Source organism: Globicephala melas, chromosome 21, assembly GCF_963455315.2.
Source record: "Globicephala melas chromosome 21, mGloMel1.2, whole genome shotgun sequence".
Classification (NCBI taxonomy): Eukaryota; Metazoa; Chordata; class Mammalia; order Artiodactyla; family Delphinidae; genus Globicephala; species Globicephala melas.
The window spans coordinates 28,238,030-28,253,491 of NC_083334.1; the positions used below are offsets into that span (position 1 = coordinate 28,238,030).

At 41.2% G+C, this 15,462-nt stretch overlaps 2 protein-coding genes across 3 annotated transcripts in view; one reads left to right on the plus strand and one right to left on the minus strand.

Moving 5' to 3' along the window:
- Positions 1-7,605, minus strand: part of LOC132594390 (uncharacterized) — a 76,657-nt gene extending 69,052 nt beyond the window's left edge. The window contains exons 1-2 of the mRNA XM_060291505.2: positions 6,834-7,605; positions 5,906-5,980 (exon numbers count right to left, since the gene is read on the minus strand). Of these exons, the coding sequence (XP_060147488.2) occupies positions 5,906-5,980; positions 6,834-7,605 (847 nt within the window). The remainder of the gene's footprint in view (positions 1-5,905; positions 5,981-6,833) is intronic.
- Positions 7,178-15,462, plus strand: part of KCNU1 (potassium calcium-activated channel subfamily U member 1) — a 179,655-nt gene continuing 171,370 nt past the window's right edge. Inside the window, exons 1-3 of one of the 2 annotated variants that reach the window (XM_060291451.1) lie at positions 7,178-7,243; positions 12,315-12,456; positions 15,138-15,267. The gene's annotated coding sequence lies outside the window, so the exon portion shown is untranslated. Of the gene's footprint in view, positions 7,581-12,314; positions 12,457-15,137; positions 15,268-15,462 lie in introns of both variants that reach the window. The other variant, XM_060291452.1, reaches the window with a different exon arrangement.

Consider the following 15,462-nt stretch of genomic DNA (forward strand, 5'->3'; position numbering starts at 1 on the left):
GAGAGAGAGGGAACAGAGAGGGAGAGAGAAGAGACAGAGAGAAGAGAGAGACAGAGAGAGGAGAGGAGAGAGAGAGAGAAAGAGAGACAGAGAGAGAGAAAGGGAAGAGAGAGAAGAGAGAGAGAGACAGAGACAGACATAGAAAACTGGGGAAAGGACAGGAATAGTAGAGGACTTCAAATGACAGCCCTGCTATTGGAATTTGGGCAACTTCACAGATATGCGTGATGGCAGGGCGGGATACAGCTGACATTTGGACCATGTGTGTGCAGTATAACAACATTGTACAATTTTGTGGAGATCTCTCTCTCTCTATAAATATATATATATACACACACTCTCATATATATATACATTATGTAATCCCTTCACAAATATATATGAAGGGATTACATACATAAGGAAATTACATATATATGTTAAGGAATTATATCAAATATTGATATTTTTTGTCTCTCTGGGTGACAATGTTATATGAGATTTTAACTTCTATATTGATCCATTCTTTATTTTCCAAATTTTCTATAATAAATATTTATTATTTTAAAATACATAATTAACTATAATTTTCCTAACAAAGTCTAAAGTTATTGAGTATCTGTAGCTAACTTCTGAAAAGGTAAGAACGTGAACACACTTAAATTACATTTAAATCAAGTATCTCGCCTCCCTGCATCTTGCTAGGTGTTTAGAGACTGTACTGCTAATTTTTAATGAAAATAGTAATTTTTACCAGTTAACCAAATTTATGATTCTATTTTATTTATGTCGCTGTCACTGTTATTTCTTGCATTCTTGCTTTTTTTTTCTCAGCATTTCCTTTCCTTCATGCTGAAGTATTACTTTTAAAATATCTTTCAGAGAGAGATTATGAATGAATGGTTAACTTTCTTAATCTTTGTCTATTTGAAAATGTCTTCACTTTACCCCTTATTTTTTAAATGATAAGTTATAGGTGGGTATAAAATTCTGAGTTGTCGAGCATGTTTTCTTCAAACTAGAAAGATACTACATTGTCTTCTGCCTTTTATTATACTGTTGAGAAAACTGTCAGTCTACTTTTTTTGTTTTTAGTTAGAAATCTGCCATTTCTGGTAGGAATTTTTTAAATTTCCACATTTAAAATATTTCAGATATATCACACATTCAGAAAGGTGCATTAAATATTTATACCTTGTTTAAGGAAGGTAAGTACCCATATATCTACTATCTCAACCAACCCATAAAATATCACCAGCATCTTAGAAGCTAATGATGTGTCCAGTCCCAATCTTAGTCTCTTCTTTTGTCTCGAGAAGTAACCAATATCTTGACATTTAAGATTGTCATGTTTTGAGGTTTTTTTTTAATTAGAGGAGTTTTACCAGGGGGTATTATACCTCTAAACAGTATAGTTTTGCCTATTTATGGAAAACATAATTAAATACCACCAAATAGACCAAGACCCCCTCCATCTCCATTAAGAAGAGAGCCAATTCCCTCTCTTTTCATTCAGTTTTCTGGTAGCTTTTCAACAGGCCCTCTTTCCTTGGTGGTCTGCAGTTTCACTGCATTGTGTCTACAGATTATTTTTCTTCATCCTTCTCATCATACAGACCGCAATTTCAATCTGAAACTCATCTTATTTTAATATGGAAAATCCTTACCCATTATGTCTCCAAATATGGTTTCTTGGGAAGCTCCTCTATCCTTTTATTATTAAAATTCTTTCATTTATATGTTGGTGTCTCAAAATTTGTGCCCCATGCCTCTTCAGTATGCATTATGTATTTTTGAAAATCTCTGTCTCTCCACATATTCTATGTAATTCCCTTAGTACTACCTCTCAGTTTACTAGTTTTATGCCTGTGTTCAGTCTAGAGTTTAACTAGTTTTTTAAAAAATATGTACTTCAGTAACTACATTTCTAATTTTTCTACCTGTTCTTGTTTCATGCCTGTGTTTTTTTCTTTTTCATTGGTACTCACTATACACTTAACTCCCTGATTATGTGAACATTTATAGAAATTTCTCAGAATGTTTTATTGGTTTAATATCATCTAGAGAACACTTAGGTTCTGGTTATTGACATTTCATATTTTTTCTTAGAGTGAATTGTTTACTTGTGTTTGGGATTGTGGTTTGTGGCTACATGTGGAGGGGAGAATATCTCCTTTTTACTCTTCACTTACGCCTACTCTCTAGTTGGCAGGCTCTGTCTTAGTTTCTTCCAAGCTCTCAGCTCAGAACTTAGTCTTATATTAGTGATCTTAAGATATCACAGATCTCATAACTGTGCCCATGGGTGGTTTGTCTCGAATTTGGTCTGAAGTCTACATCTATGTCCTTCCATCCCCTTTCTAAAGATGCAGCCTCATGGAAGTCACAGATTCTGGTAACTATCCGCAGTAGCTTTTCCCAGCTTCCTTTCACAAATGAGTTTGGGGAAAGGAACACTACTTCCCTAGTTCCTAGTTTCAATTGGTAATTTTGTGCTTTAACCATTACTTTTAAGTGTTTGGATTCCTAGAGATGCTTTTTTTTTTTTTAACATCTTTATTGGAGTATAATTGCTTTACAATGGTGTGTTAGTTTCTGCTTTATAACATAGTGAATCAGCTATACATTTACATATATCCCCATATCTCTTCCCTCTTGTGTCTCTCTCCCTCCCACCCTCTCTATCCCACTCCTCTAAGTGGTTACAAAGCACCCAGCTGATCTCCCTGTGCTATGCGGCTGCTTCCCTCTAGCTATCTATTTTACATTTGGTAGTGTATATACGTCCATGCCACTCTCTCATTTAGTCTCAGCTTCCCCTTCCCCCTCCCCATGTCCTCAAGTCCATTCTCTACATCTGGAGACGCTTATTTCTGAAAATCATGTATTACTTTTATAAAATAATAACAATAATAATAATACTATGATTTTGTTTCAAACACCACTGAATGTGGGATGCATTGGCCAATGGTAGTGAAAGTCAATTTTAGGATAACCTAAGTACAGAAAGATGATATCAGGACCTTGAGAACAATTTCAGAGATGAAAGTGTCCACAGTTATCATGGGTTCAACTTCTTCATTTCAAAACAGTAGGACTGAGACCTAGGGAAACTGTGAGTTGCTTCTCCAACATTTAGATCCCAAGCATGTGGGAAAGACGGGCAGAGTGAGATTTTATTCTTTATTCACCAAGGCAAAGTCTATGATAAGACTTCTTTAAGATGAGCTGTTCTGCCTCTTGGAAATGCTGCCCAAGGGCCAAGGGAAATTGCCTGCTCTACAGAAGGCAGAAACAAAGAAATCAAATTGTTCTAATCTGCACCACCATACAAACTGCGAGGCTGGAGGAGCGAGGTCAATCAATATGTGTATTATTGCGTTTAGTCCTGGCTGGAACACTGGCTGGAACACTGTTACAGACAAGCCTTAATTCAGGTTGCTGCTCCTTCTGTCTGCAAAAGTCGGCCAGGTCCTCTGTGTTGAATTCTTATTGCTAAGTCTTCCCCCCTGCTGGAAAGTGTCAGCATTCTGTGTATGGACAAGGCTATTCACATCTATATATTGATTCCAGGATCCAAGTGAGAACCCTTTTCAAGTGACAAGGTCAAATTAACTTAAAGTACACACACTGAAAGTATATAGTAACTGGAAAAAAATATGAAGATCTTGCTAAACACTCTGGGTTTCTGATCCACTTCAATAAGGAAAAAGTTACTGATAGGAATAATAGAACTTTCCAAAAAGTAAATTACTTAATAGATTTACATTTCTTCTCCTCCAATCCAGTAACTAAATGTAATATTAAAATCTTAATAATGCTTTCTGGGTTTTACATAACTTATTCTCACTAAGACTAAGGGAATTAGTTATTGTAATGGCTACTGTGGTCCCCACTCAGATCTCCTTGTCAGGACCCATCACCCACTCCGCAGCCACAGGGGAGTATTAGCTCTGGCTGCTCACGGCTGCGCTCCTCTTGCGGCATTGGCCTTGACCTCAGGGAGCTTCCACACCTAAGATTTTGCTTCCTTCCAGAATGTGGCCTGTGGCCACCTCCAAAGAGCATCCATGCTATTCATCTGGCAAATGCTTTATTTTTCCTCTTTATCAGAAAAGAGGTTCAGAAACAGATCTTGCTCCCCTGGGATTGACTGACCACAGAATACATTTACACTGCCACTTGTCATCCCTTCCACCCTCCAAATGGCCCGGGACTATCTGGCCTTTTCACAGAATACTACATTGGTCCATTCTATTGATATAATGTTAATTGATCAAAGAGGAACAAAAAATGGCAATGACATTGGGGGCCTCGGTAAGAATGGGCTTCAGAGGATGGAAGGTAAACCCTGTGAACACTAAGGGCTCCCCTATTAGTAATGTTATTAGGGACTTGGTGGTCTGGGTTGTGCTAGGATATTCTCTCCAAAGTAGAAGAAGTGGTACCTTCTATCACTAAAAAGGAAACACAATGCCTGTTAGGTATCTTCAGGTTCTGAAGCCAGCGTATTCCCACTTGCGAATACTGCTCCTAACCATGATGGGAACCTAGCAGACCCACTACGAGCCAGGCCTGGGTCAAGATTCCACATATTATCTGAACCACTCTAATGGGGGGCAGGATAACTTTGTACCCCAGATATCAATGTCAGCATGGACCCAGTATCTAACAGTTCTTGAAAGGCCTACGTGCTATTTCTCTTTCCTCTGCATACATTTACCTGAGAACATGTGGTAGGTCCCTCCGGGGAAGATTGGGTAATCCCTAAGGTATGTTCTTGACAGTGTTGAGAATCCTTCATTTCGACCCACCTCTTCTCCATTAAATGGATTCTGGGCCCAAGAACTGGCTCACATCTGGAAACTGAGCAAGGATGCTGACCATTTAGCATCATATGGGGTAGCTTTCCTCAGCCTCCTGATCATCTATTCTTGACTTATTTGTTGTATAAAATAGGTATTGTTCTTGGTGGCTGCCTGTCTATCTTGCCCCCAAGAATACTGTGTCCTAGTAACCATTTTCAGAACTCCCTACAGGCCAGGCCTCTCTGCTACTGCTCAGACCTTGAAACTGATTACAATAATTCTGCCCACTTGACTGTACTCTACTAAGTGCAGCCACCTGGACTCCACAACATCAGATCCTATTATCCCATTGCTATCAAGGAGCCCAGCTGTGTAACATCTCCTGCTCTTCTTCCCTGGCCTGCAGAAGGCAGAGTACCACTCAGCTTTCCATGAGATTTTTGCCCAATTCTCCAGTGTATTCCTTCCTGCTTTGGGGACTGTAGTGTCTTTCAGACACTCTAGAATGCAGTTGGCCTTGCTCCAACATGCTCATTTCTCTGGGTGTTTTGATCCCTCCTTCCACTGTGTGCCATGGAAGTTCTAGTTTTTCACTTTAACTTAGTGTGGGCCTTCGCTTTCTCCAAGCTTTCAGGAGCATCCTATCAGGATGTTCGTGTCACCTCCTATGGTCCTCACCAGGGCATTAACTGCTACGTGTCCATGTCTATAAATTCTTCATAAAATCAGATAACTCTTAAGTCTGCTCCTCTGATATAGTACCTACTGTGGGTGTCAGTCCCACACGTACGCCCTGTGCTCTTGCCAACGAAATCCTTAGCTCCTTCAGTGTATAGGCCCTTTCCTCCCTTACAGTATCCACTTCCTGGGCAGATATCTTACGACTTGATCCTAGTTATTCTACCTCAACCAACGAGGGCTATCAAGGGGCATGACGGGAGATTTTAAGGGGGAGGGGGTGTTGCCATGAAAGACAAAGGTCTCTGTACAGTCTTCAAACAAATGGGGAGCACTAGTCTTCAGCTGAGGGAAGTGAGTCACTTCTGCAGTCTCGGAGCTTTCGAGGCAGTCTGAGGAGTCAAGATTTTCTCTTTCTTATTGAAGTACAGCTGATGTACCTATTATCTTAGTTCCAGGCATACAGGCACATTGCAGGTTGCTTCTCTTCCTGCCCAGTAATGCTTTTTCACTTCCTAAAAGGTATGAATTCCAGGTGTTACTTCCCAGTGAACCTTCAGCATTCAACTGCCCATCTCACAGATTGTCTCCAGGGATCCCAATCTAAAAAGTTATTATTATCTTTCTCATTTATACAGTGAGGCTTGCCAGAGTCCCAGGGGGTAGTTAGCAGAGCCAGACCACTTATCCAATTTTGTTAACATCAACTCAACTCATATCCTGGTCTACCACAACGCTAGCATTTGCCCCCCGCCCTGCATTCTAGCGCTGTACCTAAGGATAGGATTGAATTTCCCGTTGGCTTTTCTTTGGGCTGTGATGGCACGAAGAGAAGACATTACCTTGACAGATGGAGTAATATGCCCTTCAGAGTAACTAGTAACTAACTAAATAACTAACTACTTAGCAGAACACTCAAGAAACCTTTCTGCAATGGCATGAGCCATTCCATATTGATGCATGAATTCACCATCTTTCTTAATACCTACTGGTATCCCACAGAGGTTGAACACCCAGTTTAAATCCTCAAAGCCTTTCCTAACTGTTCAGGTCACATTTTTCGTTCTCCTTTAACACAGTCATCAAGTCCTCAGTGGTAAGATAAAGTGCCAAGTGTCATTTTTTAGTAGATTCTTGGCGGGGGAAAGGTTTCAGGTCATGTTCAAATTTTGACTCCACTCGTTATTAGCTATGACCTCTTAACAACTTGAGCATGTAATAAGTTCTCTGTGTCTCGCTCACCTCATCACCCACGATCAATCCTGACATCATAAATAGTGGGATATCAAGCCCCTGACACGCCCCCTAAAGTGTTGTACTATGATGTATAACTTCCACAACAAATAACTGTTGTCAAAAATAATTAACCTGCCCATCGATCCATGTGGTGATGTCCTGCTCTCCCAGGCCGGACGAGGAACGGACGTTCATGGCCAACAGGGCCGCTCTTCGTCCTGTCCGCCGTGGAAGGCGGGGTGTGGCATCCGGCCGGACTCTCGGTCTCCCGCCCCTGCCTCACGGCGTGGAAGGGGCCGGGGTCCTCTGAGCAGCAGGCACTCTCGCTTCTCAACTCCTCTTCAAGTGCCTCGCAGGCGGCCCTCCCCGCGGTGGTGGGCGGGGCGGGCCCGCCGCCGCCTGCGCGCCCCCGTTGGTGCGGGAGCGTGTCCGCTCCAGGCAGTGCCCCCGCACGGCCGCCCCTCTGGTGCCGGGGGCTGAGCGGTGCCTTCGTCCTCTGGGGTGCCCGCTGCGGTGAGCAGCTCCCTTGTGGGGTCGAGACGGTAAGGGAGGCGCGCCTGTCGCTCTGGCGGGGCGGGTGCCGCCTCACCGCGGCCGTCCTCGCCGCGTGCCGCGGGGACTGGCTTGGCCAGGCGCGCGCCGCGTGTCCCTCCTTCGCCGGGTTGCACGCGGGCGTTGGAGCGACCGCGGCGGCCCGGCGACGCGAAGGGGGCCGTCCGGCTTTCCGGACAACCTCTGACCCCGCCCCCCGACCCCGGGGCGGACGGAGGAGCCTGAGGCTGCGCAGGCTTTGCCCGGCCCTGAGCGTGAGCGCGCACGTGGGCCCCACGCTTACCCATGACGTCCCCTGCGCACGCCCGGCCGGAACTGCTGTGGACGGTGTGTATTTTTTAATATCACACATTTTGAATATTATTGGGAACATTTTAATGTGAATTTGATATTAGATGCTATTAAGGAAATATTACTATATTTTGGTGCTATAGTGGTATTGTGAATGGTTATTTCAGGAACAATGTACAGGCTCCGGGCGCGCAGGCTCGGCGGCCATGGCTCACGGGCCCAGCCGCTCCGCGGCATGTGGGATCCTCCCTGCCAGGGCACGAACCTGTGTCCCCTGCATTAGCAGACGGACTCTCAACCACAGCGCCACCAGGGAAGCCCTATGCTTTTGTTTTTGAGATGTAACCTAAGGAGTTTGGGTCAAGTGTCATGATATCTGTAATTTGGTTTTAAAAACCTAGAGCAAAATAGATAAAGGCAAAATGTTAACAAATTATTAAATCTAGGTGATAGGTACATGGATGTTCAGTACATTATGCTGTCTACTTTTTTACATGTTTAAAATTTTTCATTATAAAATCTTTAAATAAATCTTGCTATCTTAATGAGTATAAAATTATATAGAGGGAGAACAAATAGGGTACAGTGTAAGGTACATAGAAAGTGCTCAGTAAGTGCTATACAGTATTCTCCTCCTACTGGGAATTCTCTGTTCTAGAGTGAGGACCCATGTGTTCACTCAGAGTAAGTGATGTGGTCCCTCTGAAATTAGTTTCACTTAGCACTCACCTTTTAGGGTAATGAAGGGGAAATCAATGTTGTTTGTCAAACAAACACTGTTAGCATGAGTACAGCATATGTTAATACTATTGCAGCTTGATGATAAATGATCAATAAGTGAAGTAGACACCTACAATACCAAATCATCTGTGACTTCCCCGCCATTTGGTATGCATCCATTACGTGATTGATGCTTATTAAAGGATTGACAGGTCAGCAAATATCTTGATTTTCTGTGCTTCAGAGATGTTCCAGTCCATGAAGATATGATTTCAGGAGGTTAATATGCATTTAGCATATAAATAGCTTACAAAGAGGAAGTTGCATGTTTTCTTACCACCCCATTAGGCTATTTGATAATTTTATATCCTGCGAATTGCTTTCAAAATCTACGAGAGTATAGAAATTATTTGGAACAATTCTCTCATTTCAAAGATGAAGAAACTTAAGTTCAGGGAAATCTAAGGGTTTCCCAGACCAGAAAATAGGACCTTCAGTTTTCAGTTCTGTGTCGTGATATATAAAATGCATACAAAGGATGCTTTAAAACAAAACTTTGGATGGAACTTTAACATAACGTGGAAATTACTCTATTATATTCTCAATTTTCTTTCCATCAAATACATATTAATTGTTTACCATTGTTGACAAGCGATCAGGATGCTACAGGAAATGCACTGTGTTTCTTGCCTTCAGCAAGCTCAGAACCTACTGAGGAAATTAAATGAACAACAGTAAACAAGTCAGCTGAGAGCTGTGGTGACATCAAATAGAGAGGAATGGGTTAAGCCAGAGTTGGCCGCGCGAACAGAGTAGCTGTCACGGAGGAACTGGATTTAATCCAGGTCGCAAAGACAAGAAACTTTTATTCACTGGTTGAAGTAAGAATGACAAGGGACAGTATGAGTAATGACACAAAAACGTAAAAGGGCTTGGTGCCTTCAGAGAAAAATGAAGCACGTGGTGCAGTTTGGTGTGTGCACTAGGAAGGTGGCGTATCAGGAGGTGAAGTTACCTGGGAATGGTCCTCAACTATGGCTTTGTATTAGAATCTCCTGGCAACTTTCAAAAAATACTGATGTCCAGGCCCCACTTCCAAACCAAATGATACCTGGATACTTGAGGGTGGCTGCAGGCACGGGTGGTTGAAGTTCCCCAGGTGATTCTTGTGTACGAGGTTGAATACTAGTGAATTCAGGTGAGCTTGCTATGAAAGGAAAGGTTTTTAGGTCAGTAGTTGTCTGGATCATGCTGATCTAATCCAAGATCAGATCCTGAACATTAAATGCCTTTTTATTTCTGAGCAAGTAGTCTCAACATCAGGGCAGTAGCTTGGATGACTCAGGGACCTGACTTTTGCTGAAACTACTAGTTTTAGTTGTTAAAACGCTTTCTGACTCTCCATAATAAAATAAAATCTCAGAATCAGGGTAACACGCTCAAAACTTAAAAATTAAAAGATTCTATTTCCTCAAATTTAGTTCCCACTCAGATAACTAGGGACACTAGTATCAAAGAAAGCCCAATGTAGGATAATTTAACTTTCCTGGATTTGCCAGATTCTCATATTACAAACCCAACCCAGAAGTTCTCCAGTGTTGTTTTAATTCAATCATTTAACTTTCATTTATTTAAAAAAATATTTATTGTGTATCTGTGGTGTGCCAGGCACTGAGCCAAGCTCTCCGGACAGAGCTGTGGAAAGACACTCCAGCTCTGTGTCACAGAGCTCACATTCCATCAGAGGACTTCTTTCTTTCATTTCACTTCAGCACGTCTAATTCCACACTCTACTTCTTTGAACAACATAAGCAACTCAGAACAAATTTTGGGTTTGATTAAAATACGTAATCATTTTTTCATCCCTCTTCCTACTGTCCCTCTTCTACTTTTCTTATTAATCTCTTAAAAACACCACTGTCACTACACATCACTCCCAGTTCAAAGGTCTCCAGTAGATCCCCCTGACTTATGGCAGTGAATCTGTGGTCAGTTTTTAACCTCCTCTCCCATCCTAGCCCTTTTTTGAGGACCACTGTTGTCGGCTTCTGTTATTGAGATGAATAGGGCACATTCCCCTGGTGTATCAGGTCGGAGAATAAAGTACCAATCCCTTATGCTAACTTCAGCCACACCTGACCCCACAACTTGATCAACCTCTGATACAGGAACATTAGTGCACTTGGTGTTACTTATTTTCTACATCCCTGCCTGGAGTCTCTTTCTTTGCTCTTTTTCTTCTACTGTAAAGGCCCCAGTGCTTTCAGCATCTTCCACTCTTCAGCAGTTACATCTTCTGTTTTCTTCAAATATTTTTCATGTTATTATTTTCATCTCTGTTTACTTCAACAGATGAATAGCCTCATGAGGGGTCAGGACTGGAGTTCATAAATATGTGCGTTATTCATAGCCCATGAAAATGCTGGGCACACAGAGGCAGTATAGGATGAATACAAGAGCTTTGGGCTAAGAATCTGATGCACTGAAGAAGAGAAGGAAAAACTATCGTTTTTAAAAGTTGCACATCTGCCTCTGTTAACTTGCCAACAAGGGAACATACAGCAGTGAAGAAATTCACTTAGTTGTTCATCGGATAGAAAAAGAAATAAAGGGATTTTAAGTGCCTGAAAGTCAGAGTTAATGGTGGCTGTGTCAGATACTTGTTAACTGAAGACTAGCATTGTAGATAGAACAGAATGAGCCCATGGATCCAGCACAATTGGTTGAAATAAGCCTCATTGTTCATTTTTATGGACAGTGTCTTCAGTTAGGTCTGTAAGTATCTAGAACACTGGGATCATTCAAAGTTCATATCTTCTATCTGATGCAGCTGTTTAGAGTTGGGTATTACGACACACAGCAGTGAATTTTGATATCTCCTCCCGATTTACTGCCTTAAGTGGCAAATGTCCTCTGTGAAGGTTTGTTTAAAACTTTTAAAATAGTTAACATGTATACATTGTCTAGCATGTTGTACACACTAAATACAATTAATGTGACATTTTTATTAAATAATACTTACTAATTGATTAATTTTTAAATGCCAAAAGGCATGTCCTTAATTTTTATTATCTTTGGAAAGAATTTGGAGAATGAGGAGAGCTAAATATATTGATTTTAATAAGTATATTAAGGGGTTATATATAATTCATTTGTAGTTGGACAATGCAGTCTGAATTAATTTTTCTTTAAATTTATTGATGCTGGATTTATGGCCCAAATGTGGTTTATTTTCTGTGAAAATGGATTCTATCCTGATCGTTGGTCATGTTGAGTTTTTCTACATTCATGCTGATTTTCTGTCCAAGCATTTTATTCATTATTAAAAGAAGGGTGTTGATTTCTCCACGTATAATTATGTCTTCTATTTCTCCTTTCAGTTCTATCAGGTTTTCTTAAAACAGACTTTATTTTTTAGAGCAGTTTTCAGTTCACAGCAAAAGTGAGTAGAAGGTACAGAGATTCCCATATATTCCTTATCCTGACACACGCACAGCCTCTCCCTTTATCAATATCCCCCCCAGAGGGGTACATTGTTTACAGTTGGCGAACTTACATTGACACATCAGTATGATCCAAAGTCCGTTCTTTACATATAATTACATATAACACAAAAGTTTTTAGTTGTACTTAGGGGGAATAGGGGAAATTGTCTAACTTATCTTCTCAGAAGTGGGAATCCCAATGCAATATTTAAAAAATCAAAATGTATGCCAAAAATCCATGTAAACAAAACGTCAGAACTTTTAAATAAAGACAGGATCAGTATTACTGAATTTCCTCTTATTTCAAGCTCCAGTATGACCCTTCACAGCACTGTTATTGATATTCTTTATATTTAAAATTTAGGATTTACCTTCATGTAGCAAACAACCAACCAGTGGCTTAAATAAGAGAGAAGTTTCTTTCTTGCATAGAGAAAGTCCTGAGTCAGCAGCTCTGGGCTGGGAGGGAGTTCCACGGCACTATCAGGACTTTGGTCTCCTGACTTTTCATCTCACCATTTTCAGCCTATGCTTTTTTTTTCTTGGGGTTTTTTTTTTTTTCAAGGTCACCTTGTGATGTGCATGACTGTGTTGAGTAAGAAGAAGGAGAAATGACAGAAGAGCGCAGAGGGGTCCTCTCTCATCTGAGACAGCACGTTTCAAGTAGCCTTTCCACAATTCCACACATTTCCACATACATCTTCCTGGTAAAGATTCATCCCTTTGCCATTTCTAGCTGGTAAAGAAGGTTGGGGGTAGAGTCTTTTATTCTGGGCTGCAGTGTGCTCAGCTGAAAATCAGAGTTCCCTATTTAAACAAGAGGAGACCAGATGTTGGGGGAAGGGAATTAGCAATCTCTAACAAACATATAATACCATGCTAGATCCCAAAGTATGAAGGAGGCTGACCCAATTCCTGTTTATTTCATAATGCCATAAATATTGGTAAATAGTGATAATTTTCTTTGGAGGAAAATGCAAAGTCAAATGCACTAAGTATACGTTCAAGAATTCTAAGGTACATTCATACTGAGAATAGTTGGAAAATACCAACACTAACAATTTCGCTCACTATCTTCCTCGGGCTGATTTGGAAGTTCTACCTTATCATCCAGGTCAATGTGAATGGGTGTGATTTTAGATCCAAGGGGTAATTTGTCCCATTTACTGGAAAAATATATGTGTTTTTTTTTTCCTTCATGTCAGGCCCATTGCTCTGAATATTAAAGAGACAAGTTGTCATCAGCTTCACGATACTGTGGTTGATGTCAATATGTTCTCACTTCCTGAGCTTAAATCCCCTTACTTCTCACTGCTGACAGCTGTCTAGCAGGGCTGTAAAGTTTTCCAGGGCGACTATTCAGTCTGGAGCAGCATATCTATTTGAGGAAGAAACTTATATTGTAACAATTTTGAACAAGGTTAATAGGTTTTTTGTTTTGTTTGGTTATCGGGCTGGGAGCTCCAAACCAAGTGCTAAAAGGCAGGATTTTATTAAATCTTTAAAGAAAAACACAATAAAGCCATGGATCTGCAATAGGAAAAGTTTTGTTTGTTTAAAGCCCAAAATACATCAATCAATCCATCAGTCACAGAAAATAATATAAAGCACACATGGAGTAAAATATACCATTTTAGTTTCATTGCTTATATTTACCTGACTTATAGATTTTGATGGAACAGAGCATGTTAAAGACGAATTCAGAAAACATTTCAGTATACCCCAATTGGGGGGAACAAGGGCAGAAAGGAAAGAAAGAACTATTAAAAAGACTTGGTTAATCAGAAAACACTATTCAGATGATAGGAATAGGATGCCGATGTCTCCAAAACATGAGTGATGAACACTTGGTACCATCTGTCAAAGAGACGAAGATAGTCCCTTAAAGGTACACATTGGGAATGAGTCAGAGGCAGGGCTGGAACAGATCTACACCTTCTAACTACAGAAAAACATGCTGCTGTCCAGGTCGGGGGACGTAGCAGGCATGAAAAGTAGTGAGGCAAAGGGGCAGCTAGGCCCATGCTTGAGAAGAGCAGAGAGGCAGGAGGGGGCAGCCCAGGGGTCCCCCAGTGTCATAAGGTCACTGACATGCGCCCTGCCATCCGCCTGAGCTGAGGGTCTCAACATTTCTTTCACCTCTTACCACAGTTTTCTGAAATGTGATATTCCTGCATCACTGTTCATAGTTCTTCAGTTCTCTTCTACTCTTAAGCCACTGCAAGTGTCCACAGTGGTGAATTAGGAGGAACTTGTCCACAGGATTAAACAAAAATGGCCATATCCTCTGGAAGAAAATGAAACTAAGGTAAAGGCCCTTTCCTCTCCTAGGCTGATGGCTTTGCCCCCTGATTTATGGGCTGGTAGGAAAAAGCCATTCTGCACCCCACTCCACTTTACACAAACATCACATGCGTGCAGCGCACAGCCCCATGGAGGGGGCAACAACCGCCCGATTTGTCTTTGGAAAGTTTCTGTCTCTCCCTCCTCTGACTGGCTCATCTCCACTTGCCGATGCTGTCTGTATGCGGGTCACCTGTACCAGAGCCCTCCTGAGATGGTGACGCAGGCTCCTCCACTCAGAATCCATCACTCTAATTTTCCCTTGAACTCTGTTCTATAATTTCCCAGAAAATAGCTGTGTAATTCATTGGTGACTTGCTAGTGTTGAGTTGCTGCAATTAATTCTTACGAGAGATGTTAAATTTAAGAAGAGAACCCAAGAAAGAAATCTCTTAGTCCACAGGTGCTCACTGGTGAATAAAATGTCATGGAGAAAATAGGGCTGTTAGGATTTCAAGTCACTCTTTAGAGATTTCTGCCAGGATTAACCTGCTCCCCGGGGGAGAATCGGGAGCTCCCTGGCTACCAACAGCTCCCTGGTTGTCCTTCCAACTTGAAGGAAATGCATGGACCATGGTCATATTCTGTCCTCAGAAGCTCCACTGGACTCTCTAGTCACCTCAAAGCCCAGGGGCTGAGAATGGGAAAGAAGAAACTTACATAACAAGGAGAAATGTCTGTTGCTGCAACTGCAGCCTCCTGGATTCCAGAAGATCTGTTCCGTGTTCCACATTGTAATTCGAGACTGCATGAGTAGGAAGAAAATATATGTGGAATAGAAGAAGCGTGAAGTAAAGTTTAAAATAGTAAAGTAATATATATTCAGTCACAACTCTGTAGATAATCCTGTTTAAGGAATGTTTCTTTCCTTTGTTTAATTTAGTCCATCAGATGTCTGTGGCATCATCGTAAGATTTTAAACCAGAGATGAGCTCCCTATGTTAAAGGGGAAAAATTCTCTTCAGAAATGTTAGCAGAAATGGGTTGAAATGTTGAATATCATTCTCTCAGATAAATCTGACAGAATACAAATCTCTCTTAATAGGTCTTATCGTCTTTTAAAAAATGCACCGGGAAAAAAATGGTCTCTTCTCTTCACATGCTTTGAATGGATTTAATCCTCCTCATTTGTCTCCTGACTTTGAACTGCAAAACAAAGGACATGGAAGACCAAGGTAGGAGCTTAGATTCTTGCATAAAATGGGATTTGGGGTTTATTCAGGATGTAGCCCAATCCAGAAGAAATCATAACCCAGAACAGTTGCCAGACCAGAAGCCAGTTTTGAGTTTTCCTGTCACCTGATACTTTCTGGTCTTGCATTTTGTTCAGACTCAGAATTCATTTGGACTTTAATCACATTTGTAGAGTA